Below are 21,119 nucleotides of genomic sequence, written 5' to 3'. Positions count from 1 at the left end.
AGGCAAACTGAACAAAAACTTTTAAGATAAATGGATGATTCAGAGTAGCAAATGCTGCTGATCGATCAAGAAAGATGAAGACTGACAGCTGAACACTAGTCATAGTTTTCGGTATAATAGTAGAAGTAAGCATGATTTTAGTAATTCAAAAAGGGATGGCAGGAGAGAAATTGTGGAGAGAGTATAAATGGCTCTTCACTATATAGAAGGAAGGAAGTGGTAGAAGTCAAGAGGGAAAGTGAAGTCAAGAGAGTTTGTTTTATTTTTGTTTTTATTTTATAATTATTTTTAAGAGAGATAAAACAAAAAGTGATGATGCAAGAGGGAGGGGAAAACAGGGATGGGTGGAGTGATGTCCTTGAGTAGGAGAAAAGGCTGGGATCAGGGGCACCTTGGTGGCTCAGTTTGTTAAGTGGCTGACTCTTGATTTCAGCTCAGTTCATGATCTCATGGTTTGTGGGTTTGAGGCCAACATCAGTTCCTGTGCTGATAGTGTGGAGTCTGCCTGGGATTCTCTCTCTCTCTCTCTCTCTCTCTCTCTCTCTCTCTCTCCCTCCCTCTCTCTCTGCCCCTCCTCTACTCATGTGCACACACTCTCTCTTTCTCTCAAAATAAATAAATAAATAAAAAGGCTGGGATCTAGAGCCTAAGTGCAGACTTGGTCTTTTCTAGAAATAAGAAAAATTTATCTGAAATGATGGAAGACTCAGTAATTGTACACGGATGCAGAAAAGTGGGTGCATATGGTAATGGAAGATCATGTCCTCTTCTGACTGCTTCTAATCTCTCAGTGAAATAATTAGAAGCATGAGTAAGGGAAGGGGTTGAGGACTTGAAGAGGAAGGGGAAGGTATGAGATAAGCATCCAGAAATGTGGGAAGGGAAATGAACTAAAGAAATGTGGCATGACTGCAGAGTAACACAAAGGGTCCACTTGAAGTGAATGATAATGAATTTATGATGTGATCAAACAGCATACTTGTCTGTTTTTCATTAGCCACATTCAGCTTAGAAGGCATAGATGTAGAGGAGTAGAATTTAACCATTGTTAGAATTAATAGAGTGAAAATAAGTAAAGGAGTAGCAAGAGAAATGAACATTACAAAGCAGTGATACTAATGAAGTGTTGAATATCAAGCTAGTTGAGAAAGTGAGGGCACAAAAGAGGTAAGGCACAATGAACAGATGTGAACATCAATGGTGAGACTAAAAAGTTTGAAGTTAATGTATGAAGAAGTGAACTGGACACTAAAGAGATGGTGGTCAAAGAAGAGTATAGTTGACCTTGAGACTGTGAGTCATCGCAGTTACTCATGATAAGTTCTAGGATAGCACCATGGAGTAAGGACAAGAAACATAGTTAAGGGTATGGAAAAGTTAATTTCATGGATATCAAAATCACCAAGAATTATGATAGGAATAATGGTAGAACAATGATACAAAGGAAAAAGCTTCAAGGAAGGAGGTGGGTGACCTGAGGTTTAATAGAGAACATAAACAAGCAGGTGGAGGGGCAAATAGATGGGGGCATGAGATTCATAGCTGGGTGTTGTTATGGGGGAGAAAGGAGGATGATATGAAAGTTGCCATGAGGAGTGAGAACACCTGCCTACCTTCATGCTCAGGTAAATGAAGAGCGTGAGAGAAAACAACAGCTACCCCTTGGAGGGCTGTGGGAGGAGCAGTATGTCAGGGAGAGCTAAATGAAGAGAACACTAAGTGAATAGAGACAGTTATGTGGGCAATTTTTGCTGATTTCCAATCATGAGTTGCAGAAGGCTCACTGGAAGGGTTTCAGAAGATAAGGATACGTGGGAAATGGGTTTAGCAAATCTGATGTCCAGAGCTGTGTGAAGGATTAGAGTCTGGGGATCTCTCAGTGGGGCCAGGGAAAACTTGAATTTCTTGAGTCCTGATCGTTCCAAGGTAGATGGCAGTGGTAGAAAGTAGGGTGTTAGCATGAAAATATCAAAAACAACAATGACAACATCATCATCAACCACAACAATAACAGTAGCTGGAATTCTAAGGGAAATGGTTAAATTATGGGATATCCAATCAAGACTAAGTATTTCAAAGAACATCCAGCAACACAACATGCTCACAATAGCTACATTTAAAAAGCAGAACATAAAATAGCACACATGGTATTATACAAATCTTATTTATAAATGTATGCATAAAAACGGTAGAAAATACTTAAAATATTAAATGTTTATGTTAAATCATAGATGACTTTTAGCTTTTTAAAATATTTTTTATAATTTTCAAATTTTTAATAAGTCCATTTGTGTATGCCATCGGAAGAAAAGTCCTCGTATATTTTTAAATAAATAGTAGTGTTCTCAGGTGTTCTTCTAAAATGCTGTTAATATTTTATTTCTTGACAAGAGCAGTGGTTTTTCCAATGATCAATTTTTAATTACTTTAAAAATGTATAATATGGTAATGTCTTTTTTCCTGCATGTTTTATTTCACACACGTACACAATTAAGTTGTCTGCCATTTCGCTCACCTCTGCCCATGGTATCTGAGCATGCGTAAAGATAAATGAGCACATGGGCCTTCTTCGAGGAAGGTTCAGGTAAATACCTGGCATATAGAGGTTTCAGGGTCACATAGGCTGCTGTGTCCATTACACTGACATGGAACGCAGGTGCCCAGCGTTGGTCTAGGAGAGTGGCTGCCTGGCTCAGACCGTAGTCGGTAGAATCCTGGCATGCATGTCTGAAAGAAAAGGAAACTGATTAGGATGGCCAAGTTATAAATCTTCATTTTGCAAAACTTGGGTTCTTCAGTGGTTAAAAAGGACTACTTTCTTCCTGCCTGCATTAAAGACAGCATCACTTACAAACACAAGTGCCAGTTTGGATTCCTAATGTGTATTTCGGTGTGGTTCTTAAGCTGTACAGGGAGCATCTAAAGACATCAGACCTTAGCAAAGGAAGGCTGCATTTGCATTTACTACTTAGTCCGAAAAAGCTTCAAGTAGTCTTTTTTGTTGTTGTTGTTTTTGAAAAAGAGGTTTGTTTTTAAATAAAATTGTCATTTGGACTAAAGAGAGAATTCCAATGTCTTTGACAACCTAAAATCTGCTTCTGCTGTGTCTGATGGATTAGTAGCAAATGTCCAATGAGACTCAGGGAAATATAAAATAAATAGAAAAGTGTCATGGTTGCATTCCTTATATCAGTATAATTTAAAGATGATAAAAGCAACAAATTCAAAATTCTCGTGTCTTGGGAATATTAGACCACCAATAAAATTTATCTTTCCCTGATCCTCTTTTTTTCATTTTGCAATAAAAATCTGAGAGCAAACAGAAAACTGCTAGCAAAGCTGACATATGCAAAATCAAGACTTCTATCTTCATTCGGGTTTATTATGCAAATGTCTCAAAAAACATCTCTGGCTCTCTGGAAAGAAGCCCACAGCATAAAGAGGTAATGTGAACAGTCTTGTGTTCCAGGCTCAGTTCTCGCGGTATGCAAAGCTACTGCATTTATCAGATGTTTGATTTAGGAGTTGGATTTTCAGATCCCAATGAAGATTATAAAGGGACTGATTTACCACCTTGGCTATGTAGAATTTTTTTCTTCACAGGATTGCTTCCACTGATGAAAGAAAAGGATTGCAGGAAAAACATGCATGAAGAACTCCCAAATGCCTCTACACTCTTTTGGTTCTGGACTAGGTCATCCAGAATGAAATACACAAAAGCTTCCTTGGAAAAAGACAAAGATCAAAGCACTCTCCTTGCTTCTTTTGGTTTGCATACTACAAAAGTATCTCCATTAAACATTTAATTAAAAGTCTCTTTGCGGGGCGCCTGGGTGGCTCAGTCGGTAAGCCTCCGACTTTGGCTCAGGTCAGATCTCACGTTCGTGGGTTCGAGCCCCGTATCAGGCTCTGTGCTGACAGCTAGCTCAGAGCCTGGAGCCTGCTTCTGGTTCTGTGTCTCCTTCTCTCTCTGCCCCTTCCCCTCTCATGCTCTCTCTCTGTATCAAAAATAAATAAAAACATTTAAAAGAAAAAGAAAGAACATAGGTTTAAAAAAAAGTCTCTTTGCTTTTATCCTAGCCTATAAGAAATTCCAAGAGGATTAAATAATGTCCCAGCTTTGGGCAATCTGGTAAAGAAAATCGAGAATAGTATTAAAAATATTTTGAGTCCCGTTTGTCTTGTGTTGGACTTAATAATATATTTTAATACATAATAAATTTTAAAATTTAAATGTAATACATTTTAATACATCGTCTTTATTCATATTATTTAAAACAAAGGTTCATATTGCCATTGTTACCAAATAAGATCTAGGAATTATGGCTGAGGAATTGATTTAAGAGACTGAAGAAACAAGTCAAGGTATTTCATGGCATAAGTAGTTCTAATTCTTTCATATGTGGATTGTAAATAAAATTGGATTTTCTTTACATGAATTTCATCCTTGGACACCTATATAATTATTATTATTTTACTGGTGTATTTTCTTAGGGTGTGGTGTGTGCATGTGTACACACATGTATGTTTGTGTTTCTGTGTGTGTCAGTGTGGAAATCACAAATTGAGATCTAGCTCCACCTGAGACCTCAAACCAAAGTTTAAAAGAAATCTCAGAGGAGGAATAAAGTTTAGAGATAGGAGTTTTCATTGAGGAATTATATGAAATTCACTGTTATAAGCCGAAAGCTGAGGTGAGCGCTGCAGGTGAAGTTTACCATAACAGACACCTAGTTTCTCCTGTCACTATGGCTTTTTCCAGGAAACATAGCAGGACGAAAAGGAAAACCACCCACAGTGGGAGTTCCAGCCTGAGCTCCAAGTAGAGCTCTGTATTGAACCTTCCAGGCCAATCTTCGTGGTTTCCAAACCCGGCTGCACAGAGAATCATCTGAGGAGATTTATGTACAGACACCTGGCTCCACCTCCAGAAATTTTTATTTAATTGGTGGAGAGTAGGGCCAGGGTTTAAAACTCCTAACTGGGTCTAATAAACAGCCAGAACTGAGAATCATTGGTATGCTCATCATTATTTGCTGGTAATATATACCTTTTATATAGTGTGGTAGTGTGGTACTCTGGTAGTGTGGCACAAATGAATATAGATGCCTTAATTTTATATGCTATTGTTGTCTGAGGGATTCAGGCAAGTCACCTGGTGTCGCTGAGACATGGTGTCCCCCTCCCACAAACGAGCAGTTGTATTAACTCAGATGATTTCTGAATTTTCCTTCAGTGCTAACATTCTAGATGAATTTTATGTCCGGATAGATTAAATTTCTAAGAGTTAGCAAAGCAAAACAGACTATGCATGCGTTAGAAACTTAAAACACTTTTTCAAGGAATTGGACATTATTAATTCCACCATAATCCTCTCCTTTCTTGGATGCTTTTTGTATTTATTCTTTCAACTTTTTGATATTTTTGAGTTTTTCTGTATCAGAGGTTTTCCTTCTCAGTGAACGGGGGCAAAATTCATGAGAATGATTACACTTGAGTCAGAACAAAAGAGGAAAGATAAGAGCTACTTTTTCAAGTCCTGTATAAAATCCTTTCTGAAACAAAATGGAGAATTTTTAAGAAAGCAAATAAATAAACACTGTCCTAAGAGTATCTCCTTTTTCCTAACTCAAACTTTTCCAAAGCCTTCTTTCTGCGTGCAAAAATGATTCGTAGCTCATTGTCTTCTGCTGTCCTTCCATCTTTGTTTTTATAATATGGCATCTCATCAGAATGTCTGAATTACATTTGCACACAAATGTGGAAGGCGGGAAACAGGGAAACGAAGACAAAGAGAAGAGAGAAGCTCCAGGTGCAGGGTTATGCAACACCCCCACCTCTCTCCGCAGCCTTTAACAAGAAAAACAGATACTTGTGCTGTTGCCAGTGGAAACACTATTTTCTATCTTAGATGGGTTTTGCAACCAGGCAATCCTCAGTTTAATTCTTGTTCACCGCTTACTACATATAATTTCATGCAGGTTTTGAACACTGTGGGTTGCAGTTTCCTCCCCTGGAACAAAAGGATCCGGATAGCATCTGAGTTGAATATGTAAGTGCATCTAGGTTTCTTGAAACAGATTTGTCCAGGCTCAAATCACAGTTCTGCTGCTTTCTAGCTATGTGATTGTGGGTTGGACTTCCATTTTCACATCAAAAAATGGGGGTCATAATACATAGTCAATGTTGATGTAAGTATATTAGAAAACATGCTTGGTATTACACAGGATGTTTTTTCCCTTTATAAGGTTGTTGGGAGGATTAAATAGGATGATGTATGTTTAGTGCTTGATACATACTAAGTCAACATAGATGCCTCTATTCCAGGTAATTTTTTAAATATAGTCACTGAGACAAACTATAAATAAAAACAACAGTAATTGTTCTACACTACATCGGATAACAGAATGTCAGTGTATGCCACTTACCCATGCCATGTTCCTCAATAGTTTTATGGACATGCAAACAGTCTTTAGATCTTCCACATGCACCAAAAGTGGTAAAGGGCATCCCAAGAGATGTGCATATGGAAGAAGTCTATTTTCACTATTTTGTCTTGAGTCTTATCAGTTGATAACAGGTATATATTTTGGAGGAATTTAAAAATTATTTTTAGTAGCCAAAAGTAACAACTTCTGACTGGTGACCCAGTAAACACTAGCCATTCAACTGTGAGCCAGAGCTGTATTACACCATGAGAGCGAGGGGCCAGATGCTGAAGTGAACAACATATGATCTAGAGATTATCTGCAATTTTTGATTACCATGAACTTCTTGCCACATACTCAATGCTGACTATTTTCCATTTCTTCATACAACCTAACCTGAGTTTAGGTCTATTTTGGTCAGTTGGGCAATAATGTTAACTTAGACAATGGTGAGGAACAGCATCAATAAAGGATAGTAAAGCCAATGACTGCTTAGGCTTTTGCTGTTGTGGTTCCTGACCACAACAAATGTGGTAAGGAAATTGGGTCCTTCACTTTTAAAGGCAGTATGGTCTTTATTTCATATCATAAATTGTTATAAGTAGGTATTTCTAGAACTAACAATTTCAATGAATAGGGCTGTAGCACCATAATACTACAAGTAACAGACAGAGGTTAAGCATCTTCACAATTGGCTACATTTTCAGCAGTAACTAACACTTAATTTTATTTATTTGCAAACATGTTTTGGGTAAAAACATGAAATGAAGAGCTTGTAAATGCAAATGTCTCTAGAATATCATACATTTGGCAAAAATATTGTAAAGGAATTGCTTTGTGTATTCATGACCCAAAGCATATGTTACTGGAATGGAAAGTATTATTTCAAAACTGTCCTTAGCGCTTGCTTTGCTGATTAGATTTTATGCTTGGGTAATTACACTTTAGAATCAAGATGAATTATAAATAAGATGTATAATGGATTAGAGGCAATATGATGTGGAGAACACCTCAGGCACCTTATTATGAGAGATAGGCTTTTATCCCCATAAGCTCAATGCAAAGTTATTACTGTAATTATTGTCTGTAAATAGGAGCTTAAGTGAAATTCACAGGACATAGGTGAAGCCACCAATGCAGATGCTAGTTTGTATGTGTTCTTAGTTTTCTTAATTTTCTTCATTTATCATTTTTCTTATTTGTGCTAATATACATTTTCACATAATGATGGAAAATTACTAAGATTAATGGGAATGTATGTTTTAGAATATGCCATTTAAAAAGCCTATCAATAACAATAAGAAGAGTTTTTATCACTTAAAATCTGGAATGGAAGGTAGAATGAATTAAAGTAATTTGCTACTCTACTAACATTTTTATTTGTAAGTGAAGAGTATTATTTTAAATAAATGCAGAAAAAAATAAAGCTTTAGTGGCTTTCTCCTCAGGACAACTAAAGGTCAATCTTGACTACTTACTCCATACCTTTTATAGGAAATCATATTGCAGAATCAGAGAATTCTAGGACTTCAAAACCCAATGATTGGATAACTATGTGACAACTCCTATAGTGATTAAAGAATTGATCAAATTCACACAGTAATGTTAGAACCAAACATTTCTTGGGATAAAATTCTACTTGTCTAGAAAAGGCTCAAGTTCTTTCTGTCTTCTATCTTTAAATTTTTTACCTCATTGGAAAGGTAGCATGTTTTATATGTGCCACATTCATCGTTCACGTCTACACTGCATGTGTGTATGTGCATTTTGGTTGGTTGTACATATAAGCACAATATATATACCTACTAGTGTGTGTATAAGTGCATATATGTCTATGTAGGAGTTATGGTTTAATAACGAGGTGGATTATTTGATTACTTATGATCAAAACAGACATGTTCATGTGAATATTGTCTCTCAGAACCATCAGTCACAAAGCTATTATTTAAGGATCTTTCACAGATATTTGCAGTTATTCTTACGAAATTCTTCTCTGAGCAACATGGAATTTATATAGTGGTAATTAAGTTGAATGACATTTCAGTTTACAATAGGGCTTCCACACGCACATTTTCATTTAAATCAATCCTCATGATGATTCTATAGGTAAAATTCCTAAGGTCCAGCAACAAGCAGACTAAATGCCCTAAGTGGTAAAGCTAGGGCAGATCCACTGAGATCAAACCACTTTTCATTATAATATACTATGTCTCAAGATATTTATACTCATTATTTTTAAGTTACTTTAGTTTTGACCTGGTGCCATCACCTGCTTTTTGAGCCACACTTCACAACATTTTTCAAATTCTATATTAAAAAAGCATAAAGTTTTTTTTCAAAGAAATCAATACATGGATATACAATGAATTATTCCATAACAATACTCTTAGTATCAACCAATGTTGACTACTGCCAGGTACTGTTAGGTTCTTAGCTCATTTCATCTTCATATGATTTTCAGCTGTGGGTGGGAGAGCTTTTAAAAATATCTCACCAGGTAGGCAGTGGGTACCAACCAATCTGCCTACCAGGAAGGAACATGTGCCGTAGGGCCGGAGCAGGTCCTGAACAGCCCTCTCGTGCCGGCTTTGGCTAGTTGCACTGTGGGAAGGACTACGGGGCTTTCAGAGAGGGGGGAGTGTGGTGGGAGTTAGTGAGGGGCTAGCGGATTTTCCAGGTGAAGATTAAAGAGGATTAGTACATGGTGCAATGTCTCAGGCATAGTATATGGTGATGTCAAGATTCAAACCTAGGCCAGCTTCTCATCCATTCCATGTATTTCCATAGTATACTCTTCCTATTAATATTTTATTCACAAAGGTTAAATAGACTTCTAGAGGATAAAGATCTAGAAAATAGGCCAACTCTAAAGATAATCAAAGGCAAATCCCAGAGAGTAAAATAGGCAATTTTAGAAATATAATGACTGAATGATAGTGTCACTACTGGAACAGTTTATGTCCTTCTGAGAAGCCCATGTAGAAAGGAACAGTCTGCTGTTTAGTGCCTAAGTTTTGTCATGTTCTATTTAAAACAATTTTTAAAGCCCAATAGAATCCTGTCTCATAATCATTGTAGCTTAAAAATGTATTTAGCCACTTAGAAGACATGCCAAGAAAATAAATCAGATATACTAAATGTGCCTTATGAAAACATTCTTGTTTCCTGACTATTCCATATTTTTATAAATCTTTTAATTTTCATGAAATATTTCCTTCCACATGTGATTCCTATTTCTAGGTAACAATAACATCATCCTCACCTTACTGTGACTCACGCTGTGAGTGGAAGGTTAAAAAAAAAAAAAAAAGAAAGAATAGGTTATGGGTATGCATGAAAAAGTAAAACTGACCCCAACAAAGATAGTTCCAGAAAGATTTCTGTTTGGCTGGTTAAGTGAGTTGAGTTTATGCAGGTTAGCAGTAGTCAGCTTACCTCACAGGACAAACCAGAATAGCCGGGGGGACAATCACATCTTTCTATCAACCGTGCTGGCGGAGTCACTGCGGTTATGCGTCCTTGTTCAGCTACCTCCATGGAGATTTCGGAAATCCTAGAAACAGCAGTGTCTACTTAGATTTTCAAAGCAGTACATTAAGCTCACCTATCAAACACTCAGTCCTATAGTCTTCTCAGGTTTGTGTCAATAACCTTGAGTTTGTCCTATTGTTTTATATTTTTTAGTTTTTAAATGTTTCTTTATTTATATTGAGAGAGAGAGATAAGAAAGCCAGCAGGGGAGGGGCAGAGACAGAGGGAGAAGAATCTCAAGCAGGCCCCACACCCAGTGTGGGCCTTGAACCCATGAGCAAAGAGACCAAGACCTGAGCAGAAATTAAGAGCAAGGCGCTTACCCGACTGAGCCATCCAGATGCCCCTGTCCTGTTGTTTTAAAGCTGTCTAAATTCTAGGGACTCATGTGCCACATCCTATTCCCTGTATCTTTGTTTTCTCAAAGGCTGAGTTACACATTAGCAAAATATTCACATAAATCATAAGGAGTTTTAGTAAATTAGATGTCTGATGTCCTGTTGAGAAGTTATTATAAAGATTTTTCCCCCACATTTTAAAATGTGAGTGGCTTCAGGTAGACATGGCCAATTAATTAGACATTTATATTCCTTCAAACAGATAAACCAAGGTTATTCCCCATTAGAATATCTCCCAGAGTCACTAGTGAAATTGCTTTTAATTTACAACTAGCCCAATTTCTTCCTCTTGAGTCTCTGAATGTCCTTTCAAGAACTTTAGAAAACCATCCAGAAAACAACAATTGAGCATACTCTAATTAAACACCAATCTCTTTCTGAGGATAAAGTACGTTTCAAATTAGTTATTTGGTTAATTTTATTAAATAAATCCTTCAAGTAACTTAACTCACCCTTTCCATTGGTGGAAAGGTCCTTATAATTGAAGACAATATTCCTAGTGAAAATGTCAATACCCTTTACATTAATTTGAAATTATGCATTAAAATATATTCAGTCCATAAACTCAGACTATTTCATGACTGACTAACTAGTAACATGAAATGTTCTGCAAATAAACTTTTAAATGAGAAAACGAATAGTTTTGCTTCACTAAAAGTCACCTCCAATAGCTAAAGGAGCTTGAATCATAAACTTTATAACAAGCATAGGTAGGTTTTATTGACACTGAATTACGGATGCACACTCTGACTTCGCTAGATTGTAATCTGCACTCTGAAGAGCAGCCAGCCTTTATGAGACACATGTTCAATTAAAATTCAGATATGCCCCTCCCCTCCTTATAGTACACACAGCCATTAGATCTATAAACCAACCACTCCCCTCCTGTAAGAGAGACTCTACCTTTATGTGCCCCTGCATTCTCTGTGGGAGTAAGAAGGTAACTTGGTGTTTGCTCACAAGTCAGTTCCTTTGGCATCTTGCAGTATTTTATAACATGAGTTCCTAGCATCTCTTCCTTTCTCTTGTATATGGGTGAATATAACAGGCTAGTGAGTATTTAAAAACCAAGCAAAACTTGGGGTGCTTAGGTGGCTCAGTTGGTTAAGTGTCCAACTTCAGCTCAGGTCATGATCTTGCAGTATGTGGGTTCAAGCCCCTCATCAGGCTCTGTGCTGGCAGCTCAGAGCCTGCAGCCTGCTTCAGATTGTCTCCCTCTCTCTCTGCCCTTCCCTTGCTTGCACTCTCTCTTTCTCTTTCTCTGTCTCTCTCTCTCTGTCTCTCTCTCTCTGTCTCTCTCTCTCAGATATAAATAAACATTTAAAAAAATGAAAAACTAAGTAAAACTTGAAGTGTGTATCAACAACAGATACACCTGTTTTTCATCAGGAGATGAGAGAGCAACTGTTTTGCCTGAATCAGGGATTTAGCCAAACTCAAGTTTCTATTTAAGTGAATAATGAAATGCAAAGTTGTTATAGCCTTCATATAAATGTAGGAGAAGACAAAAGTAAAGAAGAAAAAAGAGACAATGTCAGCACTGACATTATGTACAAAGTCTTAAGCTACACGTAAGGCTCCTAAACTCTGCTCTGAGACTATTTTAAATTTGTAACTGAATAATGATGCAGTGTTATGTCCTATTTTGGTGGGGAATTGGGGGAAAGATTCAAATGTATTTTTCACCTTCGTCACAATTGTACTGTACTACAAAACTAAGGGCAAATCCTTTGTATTTTTGGTTCTTATTATTGATGCACAATGGCTTTAGTTTTTATTGAGCCAGAAAAAGTGATGTATTAATTTATTTATCCTTAAAGTTCAAAAAAATGATCTTTTAAACCAAAGGATTTTATTTAGGGAGATCTGTGAATAACACAATAATAGAAAGAGACATATGGAGGGAAAAGACAAAAAAAATCAGTGGTCTTTCCACCATAAAAGGTGGGATTGGTGTGAGGGAAGCAAAGAAAGTATAATGAAAGATGCATGAAAAGACTGTTTCTATCAGTTCCACTAACAAAATGTTCTATGTGCTACTAAATTCTCACTGCAGCATGGACCAATTTGCAAAATAATTATTAATTTCCACACTTGCAAAGTTCCCTGCTGTCTTCTGTGACATGCAAACATGCCCTGGCTTCTGACATCTGATTTACACTTGGTATTCTAAAATAATTAATGGTATTGCTGATAGTGTATTTTTAGTACGTGCTTTTTTTTTGTTATTTCACATAAAATCATCTTAGAAATGAGAAATATAAAGAGAACACCATAGGGATACAGATATGAAAGAGAATTTTGGTCCATGATATTCTTTTACGTAAAATCCCTACTTATGGTACAATCAGAAGAGCAATACAGATCTTCTCCAACAAAGAAAAAGGACTTTTGGGGCACCTGGGTGGCTCAGTCAGTTAAGCCTCTGGCTTCAGCTCAGGTCAGATCTCACAGTCGTGGGTTCGAGCCCCACATCAGGCTCTGTGCTGACAGCTAGCTCAGAGCCTGGAGCCTGCTTCCTGTTCTGTGTCTCCTTCTCTCTCTGCCCCTCCCCCTCTCATGCTCGCTCTCTCTCTCTCTCTCTCTCTCTGTATCAAAAATAAAGCATTAAAAAAAAAAGGACTTTCTTCTATGTTTATTAAAGTTTAAACAGCTGAAATGTGCAGTTAAATATTCATTACCTTGTCAATAAAAGGCTTCATAATTGTTTTGTTTTCCTAAACTGATCTACTAATTTATTATATGACTCTTTTCAAACATCTATTGAGTCCATATTTTTACAGGAAATAACAGAGACATTGACAGGCAGAGAAATTAAGACAATGTGTGTGAACTCCACGCAACTTCCGGCCTCCATGGTAGGATCCTCAGCCATATCCGTGCAATGCCTCAGTTTATCTCCCTGGATAAGCTGTCCCTTCCTCTCTAGGAACATGACAACATGTTCTCATTTTGAAATCTCCTGGTTTCTCCATTATTTTTTCCTTATCCTATTATTTTAAATGTATATCTTGCTACAAATTCCTTTCCTTCATGGTTTCTAAACAAGTTTACTTCTCTCTCAGATTAAATCATTACCCCTTGGCCTTTGACACTATCCCATTCCTCCCATTCACAGTTATGTTCATGTAAAACAAGAGTCTACACCATATTATTGGGTCACTATGTCCCTTACATTGCCCAGGACTCTACTAAAGCTGGTGTTATGAGTAGCACCAGTGTGATCCCATATGTCAGTCTCAAAAGCCTCATTTTAATTGGCCTCTTTGGGTGATATGAAAATGGTATACTCCTTTATAGAATCCATACCCTTTGGCTTTCATGACACCACCTGTACTCTTACTATTCTGTTCTTTTCCATTCAGTACCACTTCCAATATTTTCATATCATGATGCATAGAGAAAGGGACAGTATTGTAGGACACACAGGAATGAACGTGTGAGAACACTCATGGTTGGAAAAGATGGGAATCACTATGCCCTGTCTGGCTCCCTGAAGGTCAAAAGTCATTTTCTCAGCAATCTTGTCGTCTACAACACAACAGTTATCCAACTCTACCTATGGGGCTTCTTCTCTTGAATTTCTGACCTGATATCTAAAACTCACCCGGTCAAAAGTCAATTGGATATATATGTTTTCCCCTTAACCTTGCTTCTCATAAACTATTTTGCTTTTTGAGGGGGGGGAAGGGAATGGTAGTATCTTCCACCATGTGACCTGGACACCGTCCTTGGTTTTGTGTTCTATCATCACACTCCCAAACCAAACATTTTGAAGTCTTTCTTGTCTGGTGTCTTACTGATCTTACTTATAGACTGTAAAATAAGAATTTAGCTTTTATTCCATTAGGGTTTACCTGCTTTGTCTCATGATATTTCCATAAGTTGCTTTGATAAGAATATAATGAATATCATATAGAATATCCAAGAAGTCTTCACGGGTCACGGTTCTACGGATTCGAGGGTCATCACCATAGTATTTCCATTCTTTCTGTTAATAGGAAAAGAAACCACTTTGATGAAACTAAATGTGAAACCATTGGCATCCTTGCATCAAACTAATAACCTTACCTCTGTCATTTCAATCTCATGCCTTGTCAATTGGCCAATTAGAGGTGCAGCCATATGCCTGATGATAATTCTAGCATGAGTAGGAGTCCCGCCTTGAATGATAACTTGAGGATTATAGGTAGAGAAACCTGTCTCTTCTCGAGCCTCAAAATAGATTGCATACTTGAGTTTGCCACCATAGGTTGTCAACTGATGAAACAAAATGAGGAACAGTGAGTTAGATAATGCCCCAAGTGGCATGATTTCAAATGTATATTTTACTTTGTTCTCATATGACTTTGAAGTTCTTGTATCTTACTTTCTTGCCTTCAAATTGTTCTGGAAGTTTCCAGTAAAAGGGTTCCAGATGGAGCTCCTGTCTCACCAGATCCATATGTGCAACAATTTCTGGATGTTGAAAAATTATGCCTTTGGTGGTGGTGTGTTGAAGGGCCTCATCCACCAGGGGCAGGATGGTCTGCTCGGGCTCCAGAGTTACCTGCACAGGAATCAGACACAGCAAGGGGCTGAGTTCAAATCCTTTGTGCACTCGTTTAAGACTAAGTGATGGACTCCGTGTCTATCTGCAGCCTCATTCTCCTTCTGAGGAGGTGTTCTGACTAGAAACTAAGCTTGTGCATAGTGAGCCGCCAGGGGAGGGGACGGATCTTCCTGCCTTGTTTGCAGAGTGAACTATAATATCTGTGAACATTGGTCTTTTACACTAATAAGAAGTAGAACTTAAAAGTGGGAGGCATTAAAGAAAAATTAGAGTAAAAATGTAAAAATGAAATTCCTGCCCCCGTAGAAGTCAGTAATTCTTTTAGGCCGGGTAGCACGAATGTGCCCCAAGTTCCGGTTTCCATCACCGCCTCGGTGCATACCCACGTTCCTGCTCCAGGGAGCTCCCTCCAGAATGCAGTGTCCTCCCATCCCCAAACATAGTGCTTCTTTTACGGCGTTCCCCTTTCTCACCTGGCAACTGTCTCCTTATCAACAATAAAGGAACTATTTTTTAGGAAGTGAAAAAGCATTTACTCCAGCTGTCTAATGCCACATGGCCTCAGTTCTAAATGTGCATAAGGGAAAAGGTTACTTAAATGCTTTACCATTGCCTCCTATCCCTCGTGCTTGGCTGAAAAACCGGCCAGAACTCACACTATCCCATCACATGGCTCAGCGGTTCCTCACTCACCCACGTACGGATCAGTCCTTTGGCTTCAGAGCACTGGGTAGTGGCGCCGAAGCAGTAGCAGCTGCTGCAGCCAAGTGGGTTCTTGGCATCGAGTCCAAACTTGCCTGGCAGGCACCTGTCACAGCTCACACCTTCTACATGCACCTGAAGGAAGAGGACCGTTCCTCAGAGTCCATAATGAAGTTATGAGAGAAAGGAACTTGAGAATGAATGATGCTTTTTTTTTAATTAAGAAAAAACAAACAAACAAAACAAAAAAAATGCTGAGTGGTAGACACATCTCAAATGGCAAATGTGGTTAATTTCATTGTTAGGATTTCCTAAGTCTAATACAGGTTTTATTTATACATAAATACATCACAAAGGGTATCGTATATGGTTTTTAAAACCTAAGCAGCACATTTCGTAGGATCCACTGTGAACAATACAAAAGAGCCATGGAAGTTTCAAAGCAAAATGGGAACACTGATTCCTAGACAGTGGTGTGATACAAAGTTGTAAAACACAGGCAGGGTATTAAAATATAGGTTCATATATTATAATATGAATCCATACAATGCATATTAAATATGACATATAACCTTAATATGTTATAATGTAGCATTGGACTTGTGTTTTGTCAATGACAAAGGCTGCCATTTTCTGAAATTCTGGACTATTTTATTTTTTTTTAATTTTTTAAATGTCTTATTTATTTTTGATACAGAGAGAGACAGAGCATGAGAGGGGGAGGGGCAGGGAGAGAAGGAGACACAGAACAGGAAGCAGGCTCCAGGCTCTGAGCTAGCTGTCAGCACAGAGCCTGACGTGGGGCTCGAACCCATGAATGTGAGATTTGACATGAGCCGAAGTCGGAGGCTTAACCGACTGAGCCACCCAGGTGCCCCTGAAGACTATTTTAATAATGATTCCCTGGATTTCATTTTCCTGTTTCCTCTGGTCTTCTTTGCATACACTCTGTCTTGAAAATATACCTGTGACACAGTCTTAACTGTATTTATCTCAAGACTGATTTTTTAGATCTATGTAAGGGGGGAAAATCCCTCTTATCCTTTTTAATTGGCTGTTTTTCTACATCATTTAACAATATTAATGAGAGCTGAAACTTGCACGTAGTCGCTGTTTGTTATGTCAGTGTTTATACATGATGAAATTTTACTGAACTTTCACAGCAGTAAATATATTTTTTCAGTGTACAGTGATTGTGGATTAATTTAAAGAGAAATGGCTTTTTATAAGCCCTATTATCTAGCTGTGATTTTTCTCTGATGATGCTTAAGAGAACAGTCATTTTTTTCCTTCCCAAATTACTCCCATTTAAGCAAAGCAAATATGTAAAGAAAAATTTAACTTTACCACCAAAATATATATCATCTCTATCAACTATTAAAGAAGTTGGGTTTTGTTTGAAAATAAGTTCTTAAAGAGAACTTACTATGCAAATATGTGAGTGTGTATATTGATGAACGTATACAAATAAAAACTATACCTGGTAATGAATTTTTGTTATTTGTTTAATATAGTGAAGCGTGAATAATGGACATTGAAGTTAAAACTAAGCAATGGAAATAGAATCCAGAGAAGTCTTTCCTTACTGTATGTCAGAAGCACGTACCTTACAGGTGCACTGCCCTGTCTGATCACTACAGGAGCACTTTTTAGTCTCTGAATCACAGGTCCTGTCATCAGTGCCCGGCAGGAAGCACTCACAGGGGGTGCAGTGAGGGTAGTTCCAGTGACCTCGATTGCACTCTGTACATCTTGCACCAGAGAATTTGGGATGACAGTTGCATTGGCCTGTGTTTATATTGCATTGGAAATCCAAGGATCCCACTGAGCTACAGTTACAAGCCTATCGAGGAGATAAAAACAGCAACTATTAACACCATTTCATGGGAAATATCTTAAAATTTTAATTTGAATGTTTCTATGCTTCCAATAAACACATATTAATCATGCGTCTATTATGTGCTTTGTACTGTTCTAGTTTAGTCGCTTGGGAAACAGCAGTGAACATAACATTAAAATCACTTCCTATATTTACTAAAACAGATGACTGTCCAGAAAACATAATCCTACTGATTAAGAATAAAATGTGTTTGTTTCTGTCTTTTTTGTGGAAAGGAGGAAGAGTTCGGTATGGATTTTCTTCAACTGCTTTCTGTTTCAAAGAGTGAACTTTAGACAGAGTCATTTTACCTCATCACCTCATTTTTACATAATTTAAGTTGTAAAGAGATTTATCTCACAGGCTAACAGAAGGAGACAAGAGAGTATATATATATATATAACAGCATGAAATAACAATTACATAATAGAAGTGCAGAAGTCTCTGAGAACTTACAGACTCCCCAAACCAGATTTGGGGAAGCCAAGAGGACTCAGGAAAGCAATATCTAGGTTGCTGTTTTCTGGCATTAGTTTTGCAAATGAGCCTGATTGGAGGGGCTTTGCCGGTAGCCTATTTTCTTCTTCCAAGGCATGCATAGTCTTGTTCTCTTTATTTACGTAATTCAAAGTTTTGCTAGAATTTTTAAAGGTTTTAATCTTTGCTATTAATTTACTGGAATCTGTTCTTTCAGCTTGAGAACAAAATTATCTTTCAATTGAAATTCGATTTTTTTATTTTAGTTCTGTTTTTTTTTTCAAGTTTATTTATTATTGAGAGAGAAATCGAGAGAGAGAGAGAGAGAGAGCAAGCTGAGAAGGGCAGAGAGAGACAGAGGAAGTAGAATCCGAAGCAGGCTTCAGGCTCTGAGCTGTCAGCACAGAGCCTGATGAGGGGCTCGAACCCTTGGACAGCGAGATCATGACCTGAGCTGAAGTCGGACGCATAACAGACCGAGCCACCCAGGAGCCCCTAGTTCTAAGTTGCCAAGTTTCTTCTTCAGAATCACCTGCAATGTTTAGAGTACACCATTTGTGTCTGTCTGCAAAATCTGTAACATTAGGACCTAATATTTTCTGTAGTTTTCTATTTGCCTCTCAAATTTGTTGACCATTCTATAGTGCCCATTTTGCATAGTGAAAATTTTCTTCTATGTTTATACCACCAATACATTTTTAATTACACTATTGCTTTTTTAGCTGAGTTTCCATAATTTATTTCATCTCATTCATTTTTGATTTCTACTCATCCATGAGGCTTTTTGCCTTATATTCTTTTAAGGCTTTCTGCTCTTGATTTACAGAGCTTGTATCTCATTGTAATTTAATGAAAAAGCCATGCATGGTTCTAAAATGCCATTAGGAGCCTGGAATAAATCATTTTCAGAGATCAGCAGTGCCAATGACCAATCTACTGTCTCTGAGCTCTGGGTTCCCTCTTCCTTACTCTGCTTGATGCTACTGTAGTTAGACCCTGTAAATAGTTCTCTGTGGTTAGAACATTAGGCTTAGTCCAGTGGGCCGTGGAGAGACATAATAGGGCCCCAACACTGGGGCCTTCTGTCTTGGGTTCTAGTTCTTCATCACTTATTGTCATTATTATTATTTTACCATTTAGCATAGGAGCCCAGTAGTCCAGAAAGAATTTCAGATGGGACTTCAGGCCACTTGCTCCTCGTAGGCAACTTTCTGAGTAGCTTTAGTCTGCACATATGCTCTGACCGTGACCGATAGCTCCAGCCTGCTCATTGCCTGCAGTAATGGACAGCTTCTATAGACCGGTACTTACCTGAAACTCTGTTCACCCTCACTCAGCCTAGAAATAGTAGCTTCACTTTTGTATGTGCTACTTCAGGACCCCATATACCCCTTCTTATCCTTTCTTAGTAACTAACCACCTATTACCAGTTAACAGTTATTTATATTCTCTTTTCCCTGTGTAAATAACTTATGGTTTCTGTCCTATAAGTGAGTCCTGACTTGGTACCCATGTGGGTGCCATCTATCTTTGTGTCTGAGCATTCCCTCACACGATATTTGTGCATCATTGAAGACCTGATTCTTTTTGGTACTGCTTTATTATCTTTCTCAGATCTATAGCTCTATGCAGACTCATATGCACTGCAACTTGCCAAATTTCCAGATCCAAGGCTAGCTGGGTACCTTTTTGCATCTTTCACACTTTCATTGCTCAGCTTAATTCTTATGTCCACCACGACTGGGGACATTCCTGTCCCTGCTCCCGCCAGGAGTACTTTACATAGGAGGTGACTCTTTCTAGGATGTGATATACAATTACCAGTTCCATCTATCATCTCTTTCTTGTCCAAATGTTTGGTGAAATATCTTCCCAGATTCTGATATTGCAATAATTACCAGAACTTATTTTTGGTTAATCTTTGTGATTAAATATTTTTCTATCCTCTTTGCTATCCAGAAAAAAAAGCTTCCTAATAAAAGTTTTGAAGCCTAAAGATCCAAAATGTGATTATTACATAATACATGTAGACATAGTTTCCTAAGCATAGAATAACTCACCACTGTCACTCCAACTAAATCATCTTTAGAGAACATCAGATTTAGAATGCAATTTCACAATAAGGATAATTAAATTGGACTTAAATGATTTTTTGGCTTACTTAAATAAAATGGGCCATAATCAGAAATATAAAATTATGATATATTATGGAGACTATAGTCATATAATAAATTTTAAAATGTCTTATGGGACATTCTTATCCTTTAACTAACATAAGAAGTGCCTGCTACCCAATTTATTATATAATACCAAAGCACTAATTCTTAAAGACTAGATGAAAGTACAAGTAAAAATTGGGGCCTTTCCAAATCAAGAAGTTTATTCAGGAAGTTATAGTGGAGAATAAAAGGGACCATTAACCATACGTTTGGATTGTACTATAGCCAACATCAAACTTAAGTCATAATTAGACGTAATGTTTATTTAGCAACAGAGGATTTATGCACTATTCCCCCGTTAGTGAGAGATGACTGGCTTTGTATTCTACTTCAATGAAAGCTCAAATGATGTGTGTGCTCACACCTCAGCACAGAGAAATTATACATGACACAAAGAAAAGGAAGCTGTAAATCTCAAATCACTGTTCATTTATATTATAATCATACAATTTTTTCAATGGTGCAATACATGCTCATAAATATTTGTGAGGACTCCATGAATTTTTGGTAAGTGTTCATAATGATGAAGTATGTAGCTATTCAGAAATTTAGATTTTTAACAGTGGTTCAAAGTAATAAAACATTTTCAGTCAACTTTAATCATCATAATGTTTATTCAAAAACCAGTAAAAATTATGGTATCAAACACAGAACTTTTTTAAAGGAAATTATGTTTATATTCCATCCTGACTTGTATTCAATTTAAGCATCAGATTTAATATTGGATATTATTAGAGTTCGGCCACATCACAGGATTTTGTGAATAGAATGGAACCCCCTTAAGTTTCCTTATGGCTTATTCATGAATCCAAGGGATGGGGTAGATGCTTGGATTAAAGGTGAAAATGCAAAAAGTCAGTCACAAAAACTTATAACACTGTTCATACTTACAGAAAACTTTGGAACTCTTGAGAAATTTTGGCTTTGTTTCTA

The 21,119-nt window shown here is 37.4% G+C and overlaps 1 protein-coding gene across 1 annotated transcript in view; it reads right to left on the bottom strand.

Annotated features, from left to right (window-relative positions):
- LAMA2 (laminin subunit alpha 2) overlaps window positions 1-21,119 on the bottom strand; it is a 600,504-nt gene that overhangs the window by 190,869 nt on the left and 388,516 nt on the right. Inside the window, exons 23-29 of the mRNA XM_029943224.1 lie at window positions 17,218-17,454; window positions 15,603-15,746; window positions 14,727-14,906; window positions 14,429-14,617; window positions 14,215-14,348; window positions 9,864-9,981; window positions 2,593-2,727 (exon numbers count right to left, since the gene is read on the bottom strand). Of these exons, the coding sequence (XP_029799084.1) occupies window positions 2,593-2,727; window positions 9,864-9,981; window positions 14,215-14,348; window positions 14,429-14,617; window positions 14,727-14,906; window positions 15,603-15,746; window positions 17,218-17,454 (1,137 nt within the window). The remainder of the gene's footprint in view (window positions 1-2,592; window positions 2,728-9,863; window positions 9,982-14,214; window positions 14,349-14,428; window positions 14,618-14,726; window positions 14,907-15,602; window positions 15,747-17,217; window positions 17,455-21,119) is intronic.

This window comes from Suricata suricatta, chromosome 7, assembly GCF_006229205.1.
Source record: "Suricata suricatta isolate VVHF042 chromosome 7, meerkat_22Aug2017_6uvM2_HiC, whole genome shotgun sequence".
In the NCBI taxonomy this organism is placed as follows: domain Eukaryota; kingdom Metazoa; phylum Chordata; class Mammalia; order Carnivora; family Herpestidae; genus Suricata; species Suricata suricatta.
The sequence above is the reverse complement of the archived record's forward strand: the minus strand, read 5'-3'. Positions and strand labels throughout refer to the sequence as shown.